The 24,844-nt window shown below is 43.6% G+C and overlaps 1 protein-coding gene across 1 annotated transcript; it reads right to left on the bottom strand.

The window, feature by feature from the left end:
- Positions 1-162: 162 nt before the first annotated feature.
- On the bottom strand, positions 163-23,774 carry tbc1d9 (TBC1 domain family, member 9 (with GRAM domain)). The gene is made up of 21 exons (XM_084466077.1): positions 23,087-23,774; positions 20,161-20,271; positions 18,296-18,414; positions 17,334-17,562; positions 16,559-16,820; positions 15,820-16,027; positions 15,291-15,497; positions 14,693-14,860; positions 13,226-13,376; positions 11,789-12,003; positions 11,039-11,156; positions 10,305-10,590; positions 9,751-9,880; positions 9,235-9,333; positions 8,992-9,060; positions 8,223-8,463; positions 7,877-7,942; positions 7,560-7,640; positions 7,176-7,235; positions 6,854-6,957; positions 163-2,385 (listed from the first exon to the last, which is right to left on the bottom strand). The coding sequence occupies exons 1-21, from the start codon at positions 23,205-23,207 to the stop codon at positions 1,516-1,518; spliced, it is 3,915 nt and encodes a 1,304-aa protein (XP_084322203.1). The 5' UTR covers positions 23,208-23,774; the 3' UTR covers positions 163-1,515.
- Positions 23,775-24,844: the final 1,070 nt, after the last annotated feature.

Here is a 24,844-nt window from a genome sequence, read left to right as displayed (position 1 = left end):
AAGTTTTCTTGAGTTTTTTTGTGATTCTTTTTTTGTGATTTTTCAGGGGAACATTTGCTAAGGAAGAACAGTAGGCGGTTGGAACAAATTTAGTATATCATCATAGCATACTTTTAATTAGTAGTAGTACACATAGTACACAATACCTCAGAATCATAAAAAGAAATGTGCATTTGGACCCTTAAAATACAACATGACATAATAAAAAAGAATACAATAAAAAAAAAAACAGCAATGTAAAATGCAAATGGAAACAACAAAAGTTAAAAATCCTTCAAAAGTAAAAATAATACAGTGCATAGCAAACACATAAGAGTGAAAAGTGGAAATCTTTTAAAACAAACTCAAGTACAGTTTGTGTGCAGCGACCGGACAAGAGGTTGATAACCATGGTTGCAGATAAAGGTTACTAGATAGTTCATAACCGCCTGTCTGTCTGTTCTGTGGTCTTTACATAACAATTGGGTCATCATAAAACTTGCCGGAAGATTAACTTGTTTAAGATGAACTTGTTTAAGATATATGTCATTCCTCCTTTTCCTGATTTCAAAGAAAGTGCGGGTGCTAATAATCTTTAGTATAAGAGGGTAACATTCTCGTTTTTTGGAACAATATTGCCTTAGGTATTCTTGATGTCATCAATCATTTGAAAAAAAAAAAGAAGTAAATAATATTTCAATTGCAATGTGGACATTGGCAATATAGTACAAGATATCTTAAGACAACTCTTTTCACCGTTACTTTCCAGTTATGTGAAAATAAAAGAGGATTTGTATAGAATGTAAATTAAAAACTATATCTCAACATTTGTTGAGGAATTGCCAGGCCAATATTATAGTCATTGTATGCTTCCTGAAACGAATGGTAGAGTATGCTGTCCTGAAAGAGATCATGATGTTCAGCAGTCCAGGCAAATTTCATGTGCAGCTTTTCATCTATACAGTTAACCAGTGTGTAAACCAGCAAAATAAAAGATTTTTAGCAGCAAATAGAACTGTGATATCCATCAAACAACAGTTTACTTTATATTAAGTGACGTATTAAGTATGTGTATCTGTATTGCAGTGTGGAACTAGACTGAATCAAACCCGTTAACATCTATATGGCCTAGTAGGTGGACTACAGATTACAATATTCATGTTTTTGCTATTATCTTATAAAGTACAGCTACTACATTTGGACATTCATTTCCTCTCCAGTTAAACCCAGTCTTTGCAGACACACAGTATGTTTAAAGTCTTCCATATCTGAATATCTGATACCACACAGCGCTAACAGTAACCTAATCATTCACATATCGTACACATAGTATCTTAAAATGGTACTTCCAAATCCATCAAAACAGGGTCACGTTGTCCTAGCACTGAACAAGACTGAACAGTAACGTTTTTTTTTGTCTTCCTATTTCAGCATTGATTCCCCCAAAGAAAGAGAGCGAGAGAGACAGAGCGATGGGGGAAGGTGTCAGGTCGGTCACCCTTGTCCTTTTTTGCCAGCATTGTCTCTTGTTCCCCATCAGCCCGACAGGGAGATCTCATAGTCACTGAACGACAACGAGGTGCGCCCCACTTTCCGCATGTTCTTGGCGTTGGTGATCCTCGCCAGCATGTCCACCGGCTTCTCAAAGTACTGGACCAGCGCATGCTCCGTGAGCACCGAGGCCAGGAACTGCTCGAAGGTGATTGCCCAGTCCTTGTCGATGCTGGTGCTGTGGGGAAGGCTTCCTCTGTCGTCACGCCGATCCGCGTTGCCGCCTCCTCCTCCTCCTCCTCCATCCCCTCCGGTGTCGTCGTCGTCGTCCTGGTGGTTGCCGTGGCTACGCACCAGCACCGTGTCATCGGCGATGTCCTCGCACTGCAGCTTGTTGTCGTCCAGCTCGTGGGAGCCGGCGCTGAGCACCGAGTAGGAGGAGACGGACGTGTCGTCCTTGGTCTCGTCGTCCGAGGTCAACATGGCCGCCGCCGACGACAGCGTGCCCGCCTCCTTGGGCGACGACTGGTCCTCCTCCAGCCTCACGTCCTGCAGTGGCGCCGTCCGCTCTTCTTCACCGTCCCCGTTCTCCACGCTAGCCTTGCTCTCCTCCGACTCAGCGTCGGCGGTGAACAAAGTCTCGTTCCGGCACATTTGTTGGAAAGCCCCCGGTGCCGCTGGCTCCTGGGACCGTCGCGCGGACTCCGCTCGGGGGCGGTCTGGCGGCAGGTTGCCCTCCCCGTCTGGGTCCTCGTGGTCCTGGTCCCGGGGTCCGGGGCAGGAGAACATCTTGCCCACCTCGCCCATCTCCAGCAGCAGGCTGGTGACGGTGGCCGTGGCGTGGTACAGCTCCTGCTCCGCCAGGTCCTCGCTGAACATGCTGTACAGCGTCTTGCACAGCTCGATGAACTGGCCCTGGAGGACAGGGGAATACACCGAGTCACCACGGCTCTGCAGACTGGAGATTGCAGCAGAGGAACGGGAGGGCCATTGGCCAACATTTTTATATGTATTTACTGTAACAAGGAGCATTAAGCCCAGTTCAGACCAAAGATTCGCGACGCAACTGCTTGCAACTGCTTGCAACTGCTTGCAACTCGCAACTCCTTGTGACGAGACGGGCTGAGACGTTCTAAAAACTGGGCAGTTCACACCGCTGCACCGGGCGGCGACGGCAGGTGGTTTATAGCAACTCTGAACGCTCTGGCACAGCTGAGAGCCGTATCAGCATCACTTCCATCCTGCTAAATAGTAACCTAACTTAGGTTTGCGATTAGTTTTATTTTGGTTGAGAGTAGGCTAGAGTTTCTGTGTTTCCCCATTCTCCACTACGTCTGCATTGTAGTAATTCGCTGGAGCTTAGTTTGTTTAGATCCCGCTAGTTGGATACATTGCATTCTTTCGTAGTGGCGACTTCTCGACTGCAAGGGAAGCTCGGCTTCACCTAAAATTTTGAAAGTTAAATGGTCAGATATATACTGTTGTGTTAACATTTCATTGATTAAAAATGCGTTAGAACACGTCCATCTCGAAGACGAGTTCGTTCAGAATCAGCTGCTTATCGCAGGTCGACTGACTCGATTTCCTTCTCATACGTGTTTAATTTGCGTGTGTAGACAGATGGGCGCGCGCACACACACGCGCACCAAGCATCACCCGCATTCATTCATTCTTTTAAACACTCACTCGCGGTAAAACTATGTTTTCTCACGATCAAATACTCATCAATCCTAGTAATCCAAGTAATGGGCTTGTACACGATGTCTTTGTCAAGAACATATGTGTTTGCTGTACGGTGTTTGCAGATGCATTGATTTAAAAGTACAACTTACCGCTGTATCAGCTGTTCTTTCCCAAATCATTTAACCAATCATTTAGGCCTACCCTAAAACTAGATTTTGTTTTGGAAGCCTGGAATATACTTTGCTCGAATGTATTATTGTTATTAGGGACCGAGCCAAACTTGGCAAGGACCCTATTGAAACCCTCGTGTTTCTTCTTCTTATTATTTTCCAGAACTTTGACTGCATTTTTCCCCCCCTGCACATATTCGAAAACTCATTTTTATTTGGCACATTTGTGGGGACTGGTGAAAAATTTGATATTCTAGCCCTCAAATTCACATTCGCCCCTAGGTGGCGCTATAGCAACTGTTCAAAAGTGCAAACTTTGCACAAGCAGCACGCGTCACCGGTTTGACCTACACTCATGAAACTTTGCACACATATGCATATCCTCATGATGAACAAAAAAGTCTCTTGAACTGAACACTTCCGGTAGCCATATTATCCGCCATTTTGAATTTAGTTAAAAACAGTAAATTCCCCAAGGATCCTAGGTTTTTCGACTTTGACAAAAATCCTTTGGCACATATCATCTATGGCCCATTATATTCAATCTGACTTAAGGATTAGTCTGTACAATAAAGTTTAGAGCACCAATGAGTTCTAAAAGTGGTGTGGTTGAAACCTCGAAAATAGTTAATTGCTCATATCAACGTCAAGTTGGACGCCTATGATGTTGGCCCCAATACAAAAGTTGTTCAGAATCAAATTCTGAACAAGATAAAGTCAACATATTTTCAAATGGGGCGTGGCATCGAAATGGGTGTGGCCTGACACTAAAATCGCCACAGTTCATAGACGCAATGTTTGATTTGAGCGGAACCCACTCAGTGGCCGTTAGGTACCAAAGTTCTAACTGCTCAATTAAAATTAAGTCGATTGAAAAAACAACATGGCCGCCACAGGCTCTGGTGTCAGGGTAAATCACTGTGCGGAGACCGTAATAGTTATGAATATGAAATTCACAGGACACGTGTAGACTGGTGCCGATAGCTCACATACCAAAATTCGTGTTTCTATTTTTTGTAGCGCCCCCTACAGGAACTTTAAAAAGCAGCCCCTGCGCCACGTTTCACCAATATGTATGAAAATCGGTAGGCACGTATAAGGTCCCATGACCTACAGAAAAGCCTCTTGGACCCATGCTCCAAACCCCACCGGAAGTCGGAGATTTTAATTTTTTCATTTTCACTCTCGGCGGCCATTTTGAAATATTTGTAACTTTTTTGCCTTGTATTTGAATGAACTCCTCCTAGGGAATTTATCGGATCTCTTTCAAAATTGGTCAGTACAGTCATGACATGGAGCTCAACCAACGCCGTGCTATTTGTGACTGTACGTTGAAGGGCGTGTCCGTGGCGTGCCGTCAAAGTTGGCCATTTTGAATTCCGTGGTCTTATTTTCGCTTTTTTCCCCTTGTATTTGAACAAACTCCTCCTAGGGTATTTATCGGATCTGCTTCACAATTACTCAGTACAGTCAAAAAATGGTGCTCAACCAACGCCGTGTTATTTGTGATTGTACGTTGAATGCCGTGGCCGTGGCGTGCCGTCAAAGTTGGCCATTTTGAATTCCGTGGTCTTATTTTCGCTTTTTTCCCCTTGTATTTGAACGAACTCCTCCTAGGGTATTTATCGGATCTGCTTCACAATTAGTCAGTACAGTCAAAAAATGGTGCTCAACCAACGCCGTGTTATTTGCGACTGTACGTTGAAGGGCGTGTCCGTGGCGTGCCGTCAAATTTGTCCGTTTTGAATTCCGTGGTCTTATTTTCGCTTTTATCCCCTTGTATTTGAACGAACTCCTCCTAGGGTATTTATTGGATCTGCTTCTCAATTAGTCAGTACAGTCAAAAAATGGTGCTCAACCAACGCCGTGTTATTTGTGACTGTACGTTGAAGGGCGTGGCCGTGGCGTGCCGTCAAAGTTGGCCGCTTTGAATGGAATTTTTTCACTTTTTCGCCTCGTATTTCAACAAACTCCTCCTAGGGAATTTATCGGATCTGCTTCAAAATTGGTCAGTACAGTCATGAAGTGGTGCTGAACCAAAATCGTGCTATTTGTGACTGTACGTTGAAGGGCGTGGCCGTGGCATGCCGTCAAATTTGGCCATTTTTGAATTCCGTCGCCTTGTATTTGAACTAACTCCTAGGGAATTTATCGGATCATTGATGTAGGGTTAATGAACATGTAATTCAGTTAAATGTGGTCTTACATGTTAATGTCAAAACAATCAGTAGGACACCACAGGGCACCTCTGCTTCTACAGATTACATAAATTCTCGTTTTTAAAACTGCGCTTTTTTAAAACTGCGCGCAGTGATGAACGGGACCTCTTACCGGCTTGCGGCTGCGTCACATGCGGTCCTAACATGTGCACATCTTGCCAGCACACATGTTACGACGGCACGTGACGCGGCCGCAAGCCGGCGCAAATTTTTTTTAAAACTGCGCGCAGTGATGAACGGGACCTCTTACCGGCTTGCGGCTGCGTCACATGCGGTCCTAACATGTGCACATCTTGCCAGCACACATGTTAGGACGGCACGTGACGCGGCCGCAAGCCGGCGCGAGGTCCCGTTCATCACTGCGCGCAGTTTTAATTATTATTATTTTAACGCATGGCATAGCCTACTATACTTCATTCATGTTCATTCATGCAGCCCTATGGAAAAAAATGTTTCCACAATCCACACGCTATTTCTATGCAGTTTCACACGTATGAATAATCTTTGACATCATAATATTTAACATGCAAGTGTAGTGGTGCCTGGTTGCTGCGGGGGAAAATCAGCTTTGCGCCGGGTGCAAACTAACAACGACACATGCGTTGGTGTAGAAAGTAAATTGCGCCGGGCGCAAGTTAGGGCCCTTCTTCTGTTTGGCGCACATGGCTGATTTGCATACGTGCACAGGACTGTCGGAATGGGAGCACGTCGGACTGGCAGCATGTAACCATAACAACGGCTAACGTGTAACGGTAACGGTGGTCCCGTTAAAATAATGTCAATAAATCAGCTCAAGCCTAACATTATCTAAAATCGTTGTTCTGGAACCAAAGATAATACCGTTAGCATCTACAACTTGTAGGCCTATTTAATAAGCCTAAATTGTTCTGTGCTGTGTCCTGATTGGCTGAAGAGAAATAGCCACATCGTTGCGTTCTAAAACTGGACCTGGTGATTTGACATGTTCAATCTTTGGCGACTCCTTGCAACGCCTTGCGACGCCTTGCGACAACTTGCGACGACCAATTCACACTGCTGCAACTTTTCGTTCTAAAACAGTCTCGTTGCGTCGCAAATCTTTGGTCTGAACTGGGCTTAATGCATAGAGAAACATTCTTTCTCTAGTTTTTGACATGGTAATGAGAAGGTATTGCTTATTCAACTGCACTTTGTATAAGCTGGGTCATGGGGCAAAAGATGGTGTGACTCACCTGCTGAGGTGGGTCACAGTCGGATGAAAAAAATAGGAAAACCCTACAGTATAATATATGTCAATAGCTCCACTAAACCAACTGGTAAAAAGGTGCTCACCTGGTTCAATTTGGGTAGGTTTTTCGTGGATTCTGGATTGGATTTGGCATCCTGGTTCCATAGCTTCAGATAATGGCGATAATCTGATGTCTGCAGTTTCTTCACTGTAGTTAAGAAAAACACACAATATTACATTCTAAAGACAATTGCAATGAGATAATGTATATTGTATGAGTATTTCATACTCATACAGTACTTTTCACAAATACAATCTTTGTATTCAGAATACACAGTATTCATTCATTTGAAAAATATATTATATATATTTTTTTGTTCTTTTTTTTTAAAGGTCATTTTTGGTCACTTGACTAACATATGTTACCCTTTTCTGTCTTGAACGTAACTCTGACAAAGCCATCATCCTTGCCCTTGGGGTCGTTACCTGGGAGGAACGTGGTAGACATTCAAGATACATATTCCCCAAGAAATAGCATGGACATTTTCCAACACTGGAGTCATCGGTTTGTTTCAGGTCATCTTGGTGGCCTCTAAGTGTCCTATAATATATTATTAATTATTATTATTAATAATATATTAATATATATTCATATTATTGCTAAAAAAACTTCACTAAAAAGTGGAGTCAGTTTAGTCCTAATAGTGGAATTGTTCTTGATCTCAAAAAACAATAAGGCCACCGAGAATCATGTGTAAAGTAAATGTAAACCTGGTTATCCTGCACATAAGCTGTAATCCTGCTTCTTACCCATAGATGTCTCTGGGGTGATGTCTTCAAAGAAGTATTGGGTGGCTTCAAAAGCAGAGTCTGGTTCGTCAGTGCTGACATCTGCAGGAAACCAATAGCATTGTGTGAGTGTCTCTGTACGGCTCTGTTGATATTCAACACCATAGGCGACGTCTCATCTAAATCATGTGAGTTACATTGGAAAAATATTTTTGTTAAATAATTCAGGATATGATTTATTCCAGAGCAACTCAGTAAGGTGCAGGTAGGGGTTAGAGCACCTTGCTAAAGGATGCCTGCGGTAAGGTTTTGTGGACATTGGGGATGTAATTACTCACCAGGTAAAACGTGCATCTTATACAGAATCTTCAGTTTGTCTGTCAGGTCCCCATAGCACAGGACACCTACCGACACAACAGACCACCAGCTTGATTTGGTGAACTTACCCAGGGCTCTAAAAACAGATTTGTTATGGTTGCTTAAACTAGCATAGGTAGCTTAAACCAGTGTAACTAGTATCAAACCTGGATCATCACATCAGAAATAATTATACTTGTTCTAATTTCTAATCTATGCCCTACAACACACACACACACACACACACACACACACACACACACACACACACACACACACACACACACACACACACACACACACACACACACACACACACACACTTACTTAGGCCGCTGATGAACTCGCGGAAGTTAATGAGTGTGTCTCCGTTATGGTCGAGCAGCCGAAAGAAGCGCGCTGCCAGGGGGTCAGAGTGGGCCTCATTGGCCCAGGGGAAGAGCAGCACAAAGAGGCCCCTGAACTGCTCCACGTTGATGCGGTACTGCTCCAGGTAGGGCAGGCTGGGGTCGTGGCGCTCCGTCAGGTTGGTGCCCCCTCCCCAGTAGCAGCTGGTCAGGTGCTCCGTCTAATGAGGCAAGAAGGAAGGGGGCCAGTTGAAAACTACAGACAGAAAGATGGCAGTTGATGTTAACATCTTATGAAGAGTGGAAGGAAGACCGAGCTTGCCCATCTTAAATGCAATCCTGGAAGGAATGGCAGTTGGAATACATCCCATTTAGAGTATATCAATATTTAAAAGGTGTAATATTATAAGTTTACCAAAACCGAATCGCTTTCTACTCATTAAGGATAAAAGGGGAAAACGGCTTTATACTTGTTATGAAGTAAAGTTGGTCAAATCCACTGAGGTGTGAACATTGAGCTGTTAGTGGGAACAGCCTGTATTAGCTCAGTTTGTGTTAGCACGTGTTGAGAACAGGCTTAGCGGCTAATGCCGCAGCATTAGCCTTGCGAGTCAAAAGAAAACAAAATCTGCTTTGACTTGTAAACCATAGTAGGGTGTTACCATGACAACGTGTCAGTTGTTGGAAACGGCAGGGAAGAGAAAGGGGAGCAAAGTCTGCCCTATGAACATGATGTGCCAGTAACTCACCTTGAACAACACAAAAAGCTCCTCCAATTCATCAATACCGAAGGGAGTCTCCGTCACAATAGTACGGACCTGAAACACGTCCCAAAACAAAAGTAGAAAAAAAAAAATATTTGTTGATGCTTGCCAATTGCCAATTGTTGATACAGTTTATGTGCCATTGTTCGGCAGGGTTTACTTGACTCCTCTCTCCAAAGATCTTTTGCAATGTATACTAAGTTACATTAATATAATGCTGGTACGTACCACATTGCGCTTGGTCGTGTCCTCAATGGTCTGGATGACTCTCAGTCTCTGTTTGAAACGCATCTGCTCAATCACATCTGCACGAATAGAGCCAAACTTCTACAAAGACAATGAAGAGAGCAAAAAGGTATTTAATGTGGTACTTCATTGTTGGTCATTTGTTGTGAGCCAAAATTGTGGTCAATATGAATGATATGTATTTGGACCCCAATCAGACATTAATGAACACAAATAAATGGAAACCAAATTAGAATCATTCTCATTATTGAAGGGACAACATTCATGTGGAAGGAACAATAAAATCTGTGAAAAAATGAAAATACAAACATGACGACACAAGCAGATTGAAGACCATTTCCTCTTAATTACTATACATTGATTGTGATCAAAAAGTGTTTTCAAAATGGCTCCCAGACACTGGATTATCTGTTTATGATGGTTATACAAGATCAAACACAACTTGGATGACAAGCAGGACAAATCATAGGGGGTGGATGTTACAGGTGAAATACAGACCTCGTAGGAGCTGCGGACCAGCTTGAAAATGTCCACCTCCGGGTGTGGTTCACCGTTGTCTGTGAGGAGGGAGTGGAGGTGGGGGATGGGTGGGAGGGTGCTGTCCTTGTTGGTCACACTGTCCAAGTACCTGAAGTTGAAATGTTCTTATTAGCCGACTCGCTTTGGTAGAACTATTAAGTGTTCAGTGATCGGTTGACAATGCAAAAATATTTACTTTACTATGGAGGACTTCAAACCAGAAATATAAAATGTTGCCCAGATTATTAAAAACATCTTTACTACGGAGGACTTCAAAACAAGAACAGACTACTATGACTCCAATTTCATTGAAATAAAACATTTGAATGAATTTTAATTTTTAATTAATTATCATTAGATGTGCACAGAAAAAAACATTGATCCTTTGTCGGATCTATCCTACTGAAACCTTTAGATGGCAGTAAACGCACAGATTTAGCTTGGCTTGGGGGACCTCTTTAAGTTCTGTATTTAAACAACACAGCTGTCTCCATTGGAGCTCTAACATGGGGACAAGACGGCGTCCTCCTCACCTGCCCAGCACGGTCATGGCCTCGCCGTCGTCCTTGCAGCCCAGCAGCTGGTGGATGTTGGCGTGCAGCACGGACAGCGCGAGCTGGAAGATGACCTTGATGCCCTCGTAGAAGAAGCAGTCCACCACCACCACAGCGCTCTCAAAGGGCATAACGGACAGGAAGAGCGTGAGGAACCAGGACAGGGAGATGGTGGAGATGACGCCCAGGTCCTGCATGCAGTCGTACAGCTGGGGCACATACTCCCGGGCCAGCTCCTCAAACACCCCCTGGTCCACCAGCGCTCCTAGGAAAGAGGAATAGAATGCCGGGGAACATGAGGAGATGAGACTAACGCAAAATATATTGATCATTAGTTATAGGGTTAGCCACCGCATTAGCAAGGAGCATTCAGCCAGTAGCTAGCTGTGCACTAGCTGTGTAGAGGTTTGATTCTGCCTGTTAGTTCATACAAACATTGCATTCAAACATATAGAAAATTGTTTATTTATCAAATGGAGCCAATGGGGTGGGCCCATGCTGGACACCTGTTTTTTTTAAGCTCTAGCTTGCTGTTGCGTGTTAGCATGGCGTGATAGCCAAGTAAGTCATGGGGTATATAGCCAGGCATGTAAGCTGTGGTGCATCGACTGTAGTGCATTACCAAGACACGTTGGCGAGGCACATTAACAAAGCTTCTACTTCTAAGTACTACATGATGATGTATGATGATGCGCAGAGTGTGAATTACTCACCCACGACCCTGGTGTTGTAGTAGTCAGGCAGCATCCTCTCACACAGGGCCACAAGTAGCCAGAAGGCCTCCTCTTCTTTGGCATAGAGCAGTAGCACCGATGTCACGATATTCATAGCCTGAGATGGTGGTGGTGGTTGTGGGGAGAAGGTTAGATCTTAGGCCAGCAGGACCGACACCAATAACAAAAACATATATTGTAGGAAACAAGGGAGATTTCGGACTTGCAAAGTTCCTACTTCCTAACTTGTTTTTGGTTTCGTAGTTTGTTCTAACTTGGTTTCGTAGTTTGTTCATCAGAAGACTTCATATCGAATTGGGTTGCTGCTAGTTTATAGTATACACCATATTTATCAATGATCCCAAGATAAACTATACCACTGTTTTATTCATGAAAAAGTCAGTACTTATCCCATATCAAAAATGTCACTCTTTGCACTGACATTGTTTATGCACACTGAAGAAGTCTTGTGAAAAGCTGCTTTCCATCTTCTATAACCCTCCATGTTAGTGTATTGCTCAACCAAACCTGCCCTCTAAAGATAGAACATTCGACTTTCTATATGACCACAGCAACACACTCTGAAGACTACAATCCTCCAGACTCTAAATTACATATACTGGCCTTTCAGATATGAGCATCTATCAGTCTATCAAGTCTTTACCTGACAGTGTTCTATGTTGGTCTAGACTTTACCTGGCAGTATCCTATGTTGGGGTTTACCTGGCAGTATCTTGGTCTAGACTTTACCTGGCAGTATCCTATGTTGGGGTTTCTGAAAGCATAGGCGGTGAGGACTCTGCGCAGGGCAGCGATGCCCATCTCGTTCTGGAAGGCTGGGTGTTCGGGGAGTGATCGGTGCAGGTCCCTCTCGATCTCCTCAGTGGCCAGGTTGTACTGGCCCATCGACTTCTCCACCAGGTCCTCGTAGTAACCTGGGTGGGTCACCATCTCGTTGATCGCCCCTTTTAAGGAAACAATGGCGGTGAGAATATGCATGTGTTTCTGGCTGAGAATCTCGGCCAGAATGGTATTTGTACAACTCGGTTATCATCTTATTTGGTTTATTTTAGTTCAATATTCACATATTGAAATATTTAATTACAATGCAATATGGTCATATTTTTGATAAGTTTTTGATTGTTAGCATTTAGTTACTCAGGAATTCAATCAGGATCAAGTATCACAGTCTCATTGAATGCTCATTGAATACAAGTATGTGACATTTCAATTGATGTGACTTTGTGGCGCATATGTGGTCCCCTAGGTTGCAATAACTACAACTCACATACCTATCACCAAAACTACATCTAAATTTATATATTTAACAGCCAAAATAGAACAGGACACATCAGTAAATATAGTCCATGGTGCATGTGAGCAAGGCAAACTCTGTGGCTCAACAACAGCGGCAGAGTTGTACATAAGTAGGTCAGTAGAGGGGGGGGAGCTGCTTATACCACTGCTCTCCTCATGTGGAATAAACCCAACCGCCTTCAGCTTCTAGTAACCATTGGTCATTCAAGGTTCTCCTTTGCACATAGTTTAATAGGTTAATTTAGCTTTTCCTTGAAAAGATCAACAAAGCAAAGAAATGGACAAAAGGGGATTGGATAGGCATCTATATACCTTTACCCTCATTGAGAATTCCTGGATGGATTTGTTAAGTTTAAAAAATGTGAAGGGTCCTGAGTAATAGACCTGTCCCACCACCATTTCTAATTGACAGAAACTAAAGACAAATATGTATGCAACTTCCCACGAACCCTGACTGTGTCACTCACATTGTACCCACTCATTTGCTCAGCACAAACTCCAATAAAGAAGCCCTCAGGTCACTTCTGACATGGGGAAATACTGAAGTAGTGTTAGTGGCCTGCTGAGTACCTGATTGATGGACATGTCTAGATAGCCATGCAGGTTGTGTTGCATTATTGTAGCTCATACGCCCTAATAAAAGTTCACTAATCATGTGACTATCCCTCTATATCTATATACTGTTACTTCTGAAGATAGTATATAGGTAGTCACATGATTGTTGTACAAGTAATCTCATAACATGTTGCAGACATTTTCACTTCAATATTTTGTTCTGTGTGTGACGCATGCACAGACGCACACACAGTGTGACGCACACACAGTGAGAGTGGGTGTTTGTTCTAGAGACACGGCAGGTTCTTGGCTCACCGGAAAAGAGGAGCCAGAGCTCTCCTCTCATGTTCTCCGGGATGCCCTGCAGCACCAGCTCCTTGGTCTTCTCCGTGCGGTACATGCACACGCCCTGGCCGTACTCAGTCAGGTGGTTCTTCCATGCCTGCTCCTTCAGGAACTCCTTAGCCTAACCAAAGAAAGAAAAATAAACAATACCACAATTTAAAGTTCGATTTTCAGACGCGGTTGTTGATTTGATCATCGTCAGATTCAGCCGGCAGTCACCTTGGATGAAAGTATCTGGTAAATGGCTAAATAACTAAATGTAAATGCTTAATTTTCGGATATAATTTTCTAACACACAGGATGAAAACGTTGGTAAAGCTAAACTTGTTTTCTGATTCTGAAGAGTGTACTTCTTCAATTCCTCCAGTTGCTGCATTTCATTCCGCTGGTGCTTAATGAAGCATGGTAATTTCTGTTCTCAGTCTCTCCTGCAAGCAATGGCATAGCCCATTAAAATAAACCTGTATCAGTCCCAGATTTAGCATGCTCAACACAATTCCTTTGCCACCATTTATTAAAAATATGTAAAAGAAAATGTTTCTATGACATTGAAACATTGGGACATATTTTCCCACAGCTGGCCCCATCGCTGTACCCTTTTCCCCCTTCACTACGCTCTCCTGTATCTGCATCTGGCTGTCAGCAAATTGAAAAAAAGATTGGTTGCATTTATATAGCGCTCTTCAAGATACCTAAAGCACTGTACATAGTGAGTATGTGTATGCACATGTGCGTGTGTATGTGTATGTGTGTGTGTATGTGTGTGTGTGTATGTGTGTGGGGGGGGGTATGACACCTCATCCACTCATCCACTACCAGTGTGAAGCACCCACTTGGGTGATGCACAGCTGCCAGTCTGCGACAGAGTGCTCCCCACACACTGGCTGTCACAGTGGAGAGGTGGGGAATGAGGAAAAAATCTTTTGGCGTTTGTGTGATCCGTCTATATGGAGTGTGTTGCAGTCAACTGCTAGCACTGGAATGCATACTGGCATACTGGAATGCAGTACAACCAGCTTCAGAATTGGTGCCTCTGGCTGTTTCTGTGTAGGCCAACTCTCGAGCCCAACCAGAGCATGCACATTAGCCCCAAGAAAGTGTTAACACTTTATATTTATTTACCAAACCATTGAATATAATTAAGTTATTTTAATTTCATTCATTGGTAAGCTTATGTACGTTTTCAGTCGTAGGCAAATGTGTATTCATGGGGAACTTCATGTTCGTAGGGAACGACCGTTGTAAAAAAAAGAAATAATGCTCTGTGTCACATGCTGCCGACGAATGAATCCCACGGACTCATTGTCGACGTGTGTTTGCAGGAAGCCTGTGTTCCCAGGGATGCGTGGGTTTGCAGGAAAGCAAGAGTTCGTAGGATGGCAGGTGTCATGGAAAGAGTGTTTGGGGGGGGGGGGGGGGGGGGATAGGTCGACCCACCAGCTTGGGGTTGAACTCCTCGGGGGAGCGCCGGCGGTACATGGTCATGAGGGCCTGCGTGGCGGTGGGCACGCTGCTGTCGTTGAGGTTGAAGTGCCGCTCGCTGTCCGAGCCCAGGCTGCTGCGTGGGGGGCTGCAGGAGAGCAGGGACCCCAGCTGGGAGCTCACCTGGAGGAAGAAGGGGGGGGGGGCGGTGTAAGCTTTTGCCGACTCCTTGGAGGGGAACACATTGCATCTGATCCATAGGGACATGCTGCCACTGCTGTGGTGCATTTCAGTCTTTGTTAGAAAAACTTACCTGGCAATAAATACAGTTGGGATTCTACCATTTAGGATTTTTCAAGACTTCAGGGAACATAATTAAGCAATACATTCCCATAACCATTTCTAAGTGAGTGAATTACTGTAATAAGTTTCTATGTATGCCCTTTTTACCCCTTCTCAGTCCATTGACCCAATGAAATGCGCACGGCAAGATCTGACGGTTTACAAAGATTCTCGTTTATTAGAAATGGTTATGGGAATGTATTGCTTAATTATGTACCCTGAAGTCTTGAAAAATGTGCAGTCATGCTGTGACGACGTAACGAAGTGGTACCTCGTCGTCGGAGCTGGTCAGGCTTCCGGTGGGCTCCCGTTCCAGGTAGATCTTGGAGGTGGTCTGCTGCAGGAAGTCAGAGATCCTCTGCACCAGGAAGTCGCGGTCCTTGAGGTTGGCGAACAGGAAGGTCATGCGGTTCTTGGTGCTGATGGACAGCGGGCTGGGCAGAACGTTGGAGCTGTCCGCCTTCTCCACGATGGTCACCTGCAGACACACAACCACAACCCACATCTTAAGCCGTATTTTACTACTACGGTACGTGTAAAAACACCCAGTTCACCAACCTTTCAAAACACTATTTTTGCTGCCTTCTTCCATGCGAATGCCCAGACAAACTTAGGCAGGCCACTAATGTCCATATCTACTTTAGATAGTTTGTGAAATAGGTTGAAAAGGTCTAAAGGTTCAAAAAGGCATTGCATTACAGTCTTATTACTATTCCACCGCGCTAATGTTTTTTCGACAGTTGTGCCTTAAATGGAGGGTAATCATCAACCACAGGAGAAAAACATAACAAACATCCCACCTCACGAAGGGGAATAATGAGGCTGCACACAGTCTCCTCCTTGCCGGTGAAGCAGATGTAGTTGGTGGAGACGAACATCTGGCCAAGAATGTGTCTCTTGTTGAAGGGCGTCCAGAGAGTGCAGTCCGTGTGTCCGTCCAGCTTCTCATCCTTCGGCAGGCGAAACAACGCACGGTAGCGCTCACTCTTGGCTCTGGCGTCCAGGTCCCTTATGAGGACACACAGGCGGGGGTTGTAATTCAGAGATTTAACAAGGATTTTTAAATAGCTTTATGTCTGCCTAGCCTTGTGGAAGGTCATGCTCAATGAGTGCAGAGCCAGAGTGCCAGCAGGCGGCCGGGTAGGTAGGTAGACAGACAGGAAGGGCTTCCCACCATTTAATTTGGGCCCAATGAAGTTATTGGTTGGGCGTATTACAGGCCTGCGACAGCCACAGATACTGGACTATTTTCATTTTTGTGTCAGAGCACTTGATTTTATTGATTGCTGTCCAGAAGAGAATTTCAACCATTATGACAAATGACAAATCTCAAATAAATTGCTTTTCTTTTATTTTTCTTAAATTGGTTAATTGAATTAACCAAATTACTTCTGGTTAATTCACGTTTGAATCATATGCAGCAAATGGTTGCTAGCGTTTGTCTCCTGTGGTAAGAACAACGCAAACGTCAAGAGCCGAGGGGGGCTGGGGGGGCTTTACCAACTAGCACGTCGTTCTTCAACCCTTGAAGACCCTCACCTCTTGAGGGCCGACACCTTCTGGGGGGACTTCCTCTTGAGCTTGGGCAGCGAGCGGTCCTGCTCAAAGCCCTTGTTGTCCAGCAGCTGCCGCATGGCGATGTTGGCCAGCTGCTCGGCGAGCTGGAAGGTCTCGTTGATGTTGAGGAAGACGGAGAAGAGGTGGTGGCGTGCGCGTGTGCTCACCCTAATGACCTCGGGCAGCAGCAGGGTGGCGCTCTTATCCAGCTGGGTGATGTCCGCCCACCGCACCACCAGCTTAGCTGAGGGGGAGAGAGTGGCCAGAGAGAGAGAGAGATAGTTGTGGGAGAGAGAGAGAGAGAGAGAGAGAGACAGAGAGAGAGAGAGAGAAAGGAGAGAGAGAAGAGAAGAGAGCGAGAGAGAGAGAGAGAGAGAGAGAGAGAGAGAGAGAGAGAGAGAGAGAGAGAGAGAGAGAGAGAGAGAGAGAAGAGAGTGAGAGTAAGCATGAGAGAGACTCAGACAGACAGAGACAGAGAGGAAGAGAGAGCATGTCAAAACGGGAACAATGAGCGATTGTAAGGTCGGGTGCATACAAACCCTTGAGGTGCTTTCTAAATCAAAGGTACTTTTTTACGTCAAAGTTTCTTTACTAATAAAAGACATACTCATAAAGAAACTGTCTTGAGATACATTTTTAGATTACAAAAAAAAACGATACTCCAACTGAAGACAAAAACACCCAACAGAGTCCAACTAAAGATCGGACCTGCATCGAGCCAATGTTCCTGCCATCTGACAACGTGAACATCCCCTACCCTCTTTGCCCAGCAGGTAGGAGTAGAAGCACACGTGGTTGATGCTCAGGTAGAGCCAGCCCTGGCGCGGCACCTTGCCCTTCCAGTAGCTGCAGGAGTAGTAGTTGACCAGCTTCTCCTCCTCCGGCATGCCGAACAGCTTGCGGAACTTAGCGATGGCCTCCTTGAACTTGTCTGTGTCGTCATCTTCTTTGAATTCCTGGTTCTTGTTGTACTCCGCTATGATACCCTGCGAGGGGCAAAACAAGAAGACAAGGACGACGACGATGATGATGATGAGGACATCAGAGGGGTGTGTGTGCGTGTGTGTGTGTATATGTGCGTGTGTGTGTGTCGGTGTACATCAGGAGGGAGGGGGCATCTGATTGACTGGCTCCATTGTGTGTGTGTGTGTGTGTGTGTGTGTGTGTGTGTGTGTGTGTGTGTCCTGGGTTCATGAGATAGGATCAATTAACATATAATTATTATACAAAACAAATACAGATTTCGACCGTCTTTAGTCAAAAAACATATTTTTTTAACTATGAGGACAAGACTGATGTATGTTTTGCAGTTATTGGGGGTAAGAGGACAAATAAGAGGACAAATCCCGAGTGAGAGGACAAATCCCGGTGTGCTGCCGCATTGGTGGGCCGTCAGAAAAATCCATAATGTTTTTGCCGGGCTGTCTCTTTACCGGCCCACTATGTGCGCCTGTCATTCAGGGTGTGCATGAGATTGTGTGTGTTCCGGGACTAGGCTCACTGGCTGATCACACCTAAGTTAGTTAATGTCCGTTTAGATTCCAAACTAATGCAAAAGTAACGCACATCAGGAAGAAAGAAAATGCTAAAAAGTAAAAGGAAAGGGCTGTCATTTTATTTTGCCCAACTGTAACTGACGTCTGTAACTGGGCCCAACTGTAACTGGGCATACAACCCCCGAAAAAATGACGACGCTGACAGCTGTCATTGTGAATATACCTGCACTTTTCCTTTGACGAAGGTGGTGATGTCGTTCTCATTCTCGAAGATGGAGAGCGTCTGCAGCAGATTGTGTTCCAGCCACTCCCAGTGTTCCGTGATCTCCTTACGGGAAGTCCCTGGTGGTGGTGGTGGGGGGGGTGGGGGGGGGGGGGGGGGAGAGGGAGAGGAAGGGTGTGAAAAAGACAGCAGCACGTATGAGGCATAGAAAGTGTGCTGTGCACTGTGTGTGTGTGTGTGTGTGTGTGTGTGTGTGTGTGTGTGTGTGTGTGTGTGTGGTGTGTGTGTGTGTGTGTGTGTGTGTGTGTGTGTGTGTGTGTGTGTGTGTGTGTGTGTGTGTGTGTGTGTGTAGTCTTTCCAATAACAACCCCAACACGATTGCCAGAGTTGTGGAAGGAGATAATGCATTACATACAAACTATATGCGTATAACATACAGCTATTAGGCTCAGATTCATACTACACTATGTGTTGTCACGGTAACGCACAGAAAATGGCAGAAAGACAAGGCTGAGTGTTATTGGGACTGTTCTCGTAAACATGTTTCATATGAAGATGAGGAATCCATTAAGAGAACTGAAGATATGCTGCGTGATTGAACAAATCTGGGGAATTATAAGCGGTTGTTGTAGTGGTTGTTGTTGTTATTATAACATAGCTGTTGTCAGCAGGAATCTTAAAGTGAGGAAGCAAACCAGCCAGTGAAGGTTACAAGACTGTGTGATGACTGGACCAGTAAAGTAATAGAAGTATACTAATACAAACTATATATTGTACTACCTATTACATTATAGTATGTATCCATACTATACAAAATCTGCCATTTAATTGTTAAAGTATACTGAATGTATCTACTTCTGAATATATCTTCTATGTACTTCTTTTCAATGTGTAGCAGCACATAAAAAAACTCCCTACCCAGTTTAACCATAATGGCTCTTTTTGTATGACTATAAAAAACAAATAGACATATGCTCCCATCAGCATCACCCTCCTGTATGAACTGCCTCCTGCCAACTGCTAACTGCCATGCGCGAAGAGCTAGCGAGCTGCACTTCAGTCTTGGCTTCTTGCTCTGGCCATTTTCAAACCAAGTGTATCACAGTGTTCCATTAAGGAGAGAGACAGCTCCAAAATGTACATATAGGGCCCACAGTATATAATATTTCTAAAGCTTGAGATATACTTGTGAAATGTGTATTTCAGCAAAAGACAAGACAAAACGCATTGAAGTTCGAACAAAATGGCAAATAGAAAGGTTTTAAAAAGCTGTCTGTCTGCCATCCTTAGCCTTAAACAAAACAATCCAAAAATGCTTGAACAACAAGACAATGGGTTATAAACATTTTGAGCTGGTAAGCAACCTAATTCAGTCGCAGCTGTAATAAAAGGCTCTTTTCTGTAGGATGAGATTTAAAATGTAAACGGTCCTTGAAGCAAATGCATTCAGACACAACCCTTCAAGGCAAATGTTTTGTAATGAACACAACTAGAACCAAACAGAAGGAGCATTATGCACAGTGTAATGTGGAAGGGCCAGAAGAGGATTTTGTACAATAATAATAAACTCGACCCCATTACTTAATGACATTTCAGACCATTCCATCAAAATATACCACTGGTACTAGATTTGTTTGTATTGATTTGTGTATCAATTTCCTTCATCTCCTCTAATGGGAACAAGAAAGCACGATGATGTCATATTTGGCCTGGGGGGGGGGGGGGCGGGGACAAACATACTACTGCTGCACATACGGACTTAATGGTGGATATGTCTGTTGCTCATCAGAGCTTTGATAGTATAACTCGTAGAAGACGGAAAGAGGACATTTTGATAAAGGCCATGTGTGCCAGGGGGTACGTACCATGAGCGATAATCCAGTAGACCAGAGAGTCTGGGGTCTGGTAGAGGATCCGGTATGGAGCCACTCTAGCGCTGGAGTCCAACACCACGTCCATAGTCCCCACCAGCAGACCTGTGGAAACAGAAACCATAACATGAAATTCAGAATTACAATGATGATTCACTATGATTGAAGTCACTGCTCACTATTGGAGTGTTTAGGGTCACATGAAATGTCAAACAACACACACTCTGACTCTTACAGTAACATTAATTATGAGGATCTGCAAGCCATTATTCAATGACATTCTCAAAACAACAAGTGACCATCTTTTGATACTATAGCGATAAGACACAGTTTTTTCTACCTTTTTAAGCCACATTCTTCAGTTTAAAAAATACATTAAAACATATTACAGAGACAAAATATATGAAAATATAGATCTCAAATGTTTCTTTTTGAGATGGCACCTTTTTAAACCTTGTACATTAGTTTCACATGTTAATAAAGGAATACGATTTGAGATTTGGCACAGGCTCTGAAAATCACCTTCATAATATTAGAGGTCTTTCTGTTGGCATGGTCTGCCTAAAGAGTGGGAGCTAGGGAGCATTTTAACTGACAATCAAGACAATTATATAATAAGTGAGATGACAGGGCTAATAACAAGGTTACAGTGTTTTCTTACTAAGGAAAATACACACAGATTTTCTTTCTTTTTTTAATCAGTGTGTTGGTTTCAGTATTATTCAGGGCAGTAATAGAAGGAACAATGTGTTGTTATTTACCATACAACACAGTAATATGTGTCCGGTTTCCCACTGAACCTTAGAACACCAGACCTGTCTTGGTTGCCTCTTTTCCTGTGAATTGCTGTGGTCTCGTTGTGTCACAACAACTGGCTTGTTGTGTGTTGCATGGAAAAGTTCCCTCTTTCAGTAAGACAATCACATGGCTGATACCGTCATACTTGTTTTGTCACTGACGACTACAGCACGGTGACCCACCTAACATGGGACAATATTGGCATTCATATCCCATGCTCAAAGGAAATCATTATTACTCACACAAACAGCAACAATAAAAGTGGCCTGTATTATGCAGCACTCCCAAATGGAATAGCCAACATTGTGATATATTTTGGTTAGACTGATCTTGGATAATCCATTTCCAATGATATTTTCCAATTCATTTAATGATAAATAACTCTTGAAATATTATTTAGAGCATCCAGTCAGAAGTGAAAATGTGGAAAAACGAATGTAGAGAAGCGTTGCCAATTTTTTTTCACAATCAAATTGAAATAAACAGATATTCCCACTGCATATAGTAGAAACGAGGACGCTGAAGAATACATTAAAACTACTTTAAGAAAATTGACCAACAAGCAAAGAGTTATCAACAAATGTTATGAATAACTTATGCAATACCATAAATGGTTTAAATGTGGGTGTTTTGTGAGGGGCCCCAGAAACTGAACATTAAAAAAAGAAAAGAAAAGAACCATATCAAAGTTCACTTTGAAGCTTGTTCCACATCCCTTGTGATGTTTTTATGTTTCACTTCCTCTGAAGAATACTTTCTCTCAACAATAAAAAAGAGGCATATAGCACTAAAACTGCACTCAAATTCATTACACAAAATGGCAGGTTGAGGCCGTCCTGCAGAACTAAAGCACTGTGTCTTAAGTGATTCTGCTAGGCCTCAATTAACCCCACTACCGACCATCCATCTTCTTAAGCTGCACTTACGTTGCTTTGTGATGAGCTGACTATAGGATAGTGCAGTGAGAAAGTGAGAAAATACAATATTTCCCCATCACTCCACTCAGTACATAGAGAGATGTATTCCCATTTTCAGTCTTCAAAACACAGGGACCTTGCAGACCAAAAGTAGACCCTGCAGATCCCCATTTGAAAACCACTGACTACGTGGACAATCAGCAGTCTGTTTAAATACATCATCCTCAGTCTCAGACTAAGATGTCTATGCTTCAAGGCCTTCGAAATGTAGAAGAATACGAGCTAAATATAACAATTTCCCCCGGGATTAACCAAGTACGCGTCTGAATCTGAATCCAAGTTTGCCAACCATCTCTCTTCACCTTTCACAGTAAAATCGTTGTAAAAGTTTCCTGACATAAAGTAAAACTGAACCCAGGTTGTGGACGAAATGACACATTCAGACTTGGGCCTTGAAGTTGACCCTTCTGTGGACTCTCTTACCTACGTGCCACTGCTCTATCTATCCACCTTGTGTCCGTTGTCTTGACCTAGATATCAAATGGTGTATGGGGAAGAGAAGCTGATGATTCAGCAATAACCAACATGCAACAACTCTCTGCTTGGCCTCAAGGCTGTATCCTGTCCTGCTGGGACTTGCTATCCTTGAAATTTCTCACGGAACATCAACAGAAAAGACATCCGGCCGTTTGCTCACATTTTGTTTAACCTAACACACACACACACACACACACACACACACACACACACACACACACACACACACACACACACACACACACACACACACACACACACACACACACACACACACACGGTTCTGCTGTATGTTCATATTTAAATAGGCCAAGTTGGGCTTATTGAATAGTAAATTGTCTCTGCATGAGGTACCACTTACTAAGATCCGCAGCATCTGCAAAATGTGTGAAACCACATTCAGGATATTGAATTTCAGTCCCATATAGTGGAGCTCGCAGTTATTGTCTCTGCGTTTAAAAATAGTATATTGCACCTTCAGCGAGGTTTCACACGATGCACCTCGATCGATGAGGGCCCATAAAGCCAAAGTGGGTGTTTAAAACATGTCAGCAAAAATAAATGGTTCATTCAATCGAGGGGTTGCAAGCGGTGAGTTGCATCACCGGGTGACAGCGTCGGTCAGTTAAATAGAGAGAAGATGATGCAGAGAGGAAGCAGAGACCCACCTGCCAAACCTCCACCTCCATCCCCGTGCCCCTTCCGTTTCTGCAAGATGAAGTAGGGGTTCGCCCGTTCGGTGATCCATAAAGCACCCGCCAACAACACATCTTCCGGATTGATCCACATAATCACAATAGTGTCATAAAGGAGGACATTGAACAGACGCGATTCGGAATCTGGAGTGCGACTATTTTTGTGTTATATAGGTTACGTCCGATGGGAATAGTCGGATAGGGGCAGTTATGGTGTAGTCACAAAAATAAACGTCACAAATTGTCTTGAAATTGTTGTGGATGTAAATGTTCCTCTTTGCCAACCTACAGACGCATCGACTCCAATGGGATACACGCATAAACGTCCGATGTTGTTCCCGAGCCGCCAAGGGGATCGGTGCTAGGCACGGACGCTGTCAAACACTGCCGATGGCGAATTCGCATGTAAACAGCAAGATTGCAGCACGAAGACACACGCTGCTGCGAAGAGCATTAAATAAACAAACAGATCTGTCTTTGTCGTGCAGGTGCGATTCGATTGAGAGGCACGATTAGTCCGCGTATAGCTTGTCAATTTATATCCGTCAATGATAATACATGACTACATGTTTTCCAGATGTCATCCGTTTCTTCGTAGCAGTTTCTGTATTTGCATCCCTTAAAAACACCAAAGGTTAAAAAAAACATGCGTTCCGCAACAGCGCCGTTCACCGCACGCCGCAACAGTCACGCAGTGTAAACTCCGCGAGTCATCGTGACGTCACGATGGGGGAGTGGAGCTGCCTATCGCTAGGTTTATTATGTCTGTTGTGATGATCCCAATGACTATTTAAAGGCTGTATCCGTTTGTATTCAGTGTGTTTTTGTATGTTTGCTGTGTTAATTTCTAACTGCTCCATTATATACCGTTCTTATATATAGGCTACACACTGATACGATTTAGTGTGTAGCCTTTTTTCCATTCAAATTCAAAGTGTGTGTGTGTGTGTGTGTGTGTGTGTGTCTGTGTGTGTGTGTGTGTGTGTGTGTGTGTGTGTGTGTGTGTGTGTGTGTGTGTGTGTGTGTGTGTGTGTGTGTGTGTGTGTGAGAGAGAGAGGAAGAACTACCAGCAAGACTTTGGGTTTCATTGCTTTATGAAAAAGGTAACATCCTCATTCTACTTGGAATTATCCCAAATAAATTTTTGGAAGATTTAAAAAAAACATATATAATTATTTCTAACTGGGTAAAAGTATATAGTATTGTACATTTTCAAATGTACCTACGCTTTGCCATCCCGTTTTCCACATGCATATTTAAAATGTTTAACTTAACTCACAACATTTGTAAACAGTGCCCTCTGGGGTTGAAATCCTGCGTCTCTAGTCTATTTCAGGACGATCGTTCAAATAACGACAGCAAAGCGACATCTAGCTGTATAAAGTTGCATTTGATATTCCTAGGCTACTCGATGGATTGCGCACATGACGCTATTATTATTATTTTAATTATTTATTCGCATACTGATTCAACATGATCACCTTTCAAAGAGCCATGCTATCCATACATTTTCAGCATCTTACAGATCTATGATCTGTAGCTACAACTAGAACACAGCAGTCACCTTTCAGTTTGGTATGAGCCCGAACATGACATGTTTGCTCAGGAATTTAGAGGGAACATTTAGCAGAACTGCGATGATTTCCACCGCTGGCAGACCCCTCTGTCCTCACTGTTATACTTTATCAATACACACTTATTTGGCATATTTTAAAATACCTAATGATAGAT

Source organism: Micromesistius poutassou (assembly GCF_964030765.1).
Source record: "Micromesistius poutassou genome assembly, chromosome: 3".
NCBI classification, from domain to species: domain Eukaryota; kingdom Metazoa; phylum Chordata; class Actinopteri; order Gadiformes; family Gadidae; genus Micromesistius; species Micromesistius poutassou.
Note: the sequence above shows the minus strand (reverse complement) of the source record. Positions and strands in the feature narration are given on the sequence as shown.

What these genes read in the sequence shown, in the direction of transcription:
- tbc1d9 (XM_084466077.1), bottom strand. Translation starts at nt 23,207, where the DNA reads ATGTGGATCAATCCGGAAGATGTGTTGTTGGCGGGTGCTTTATGGATC. An exon ending in CTACTGGATTATCGCTCATG is followed by an intron (nt 18,415 to 20,160) that starts GTACGTACCCCC and finishes CACCACCACCAG; the next exon opens with GGACTTCCCGTAAGGAGATC. An exon ending in TGACCAGCTCCGACGACGAG is followed by an intron (nt 14,861 to 15,290) that starts GTACCACTTCGT and finishes TTCTTCCTCCAG; the next exon opens with GTGAGCTCCCAGCTGGGGTC.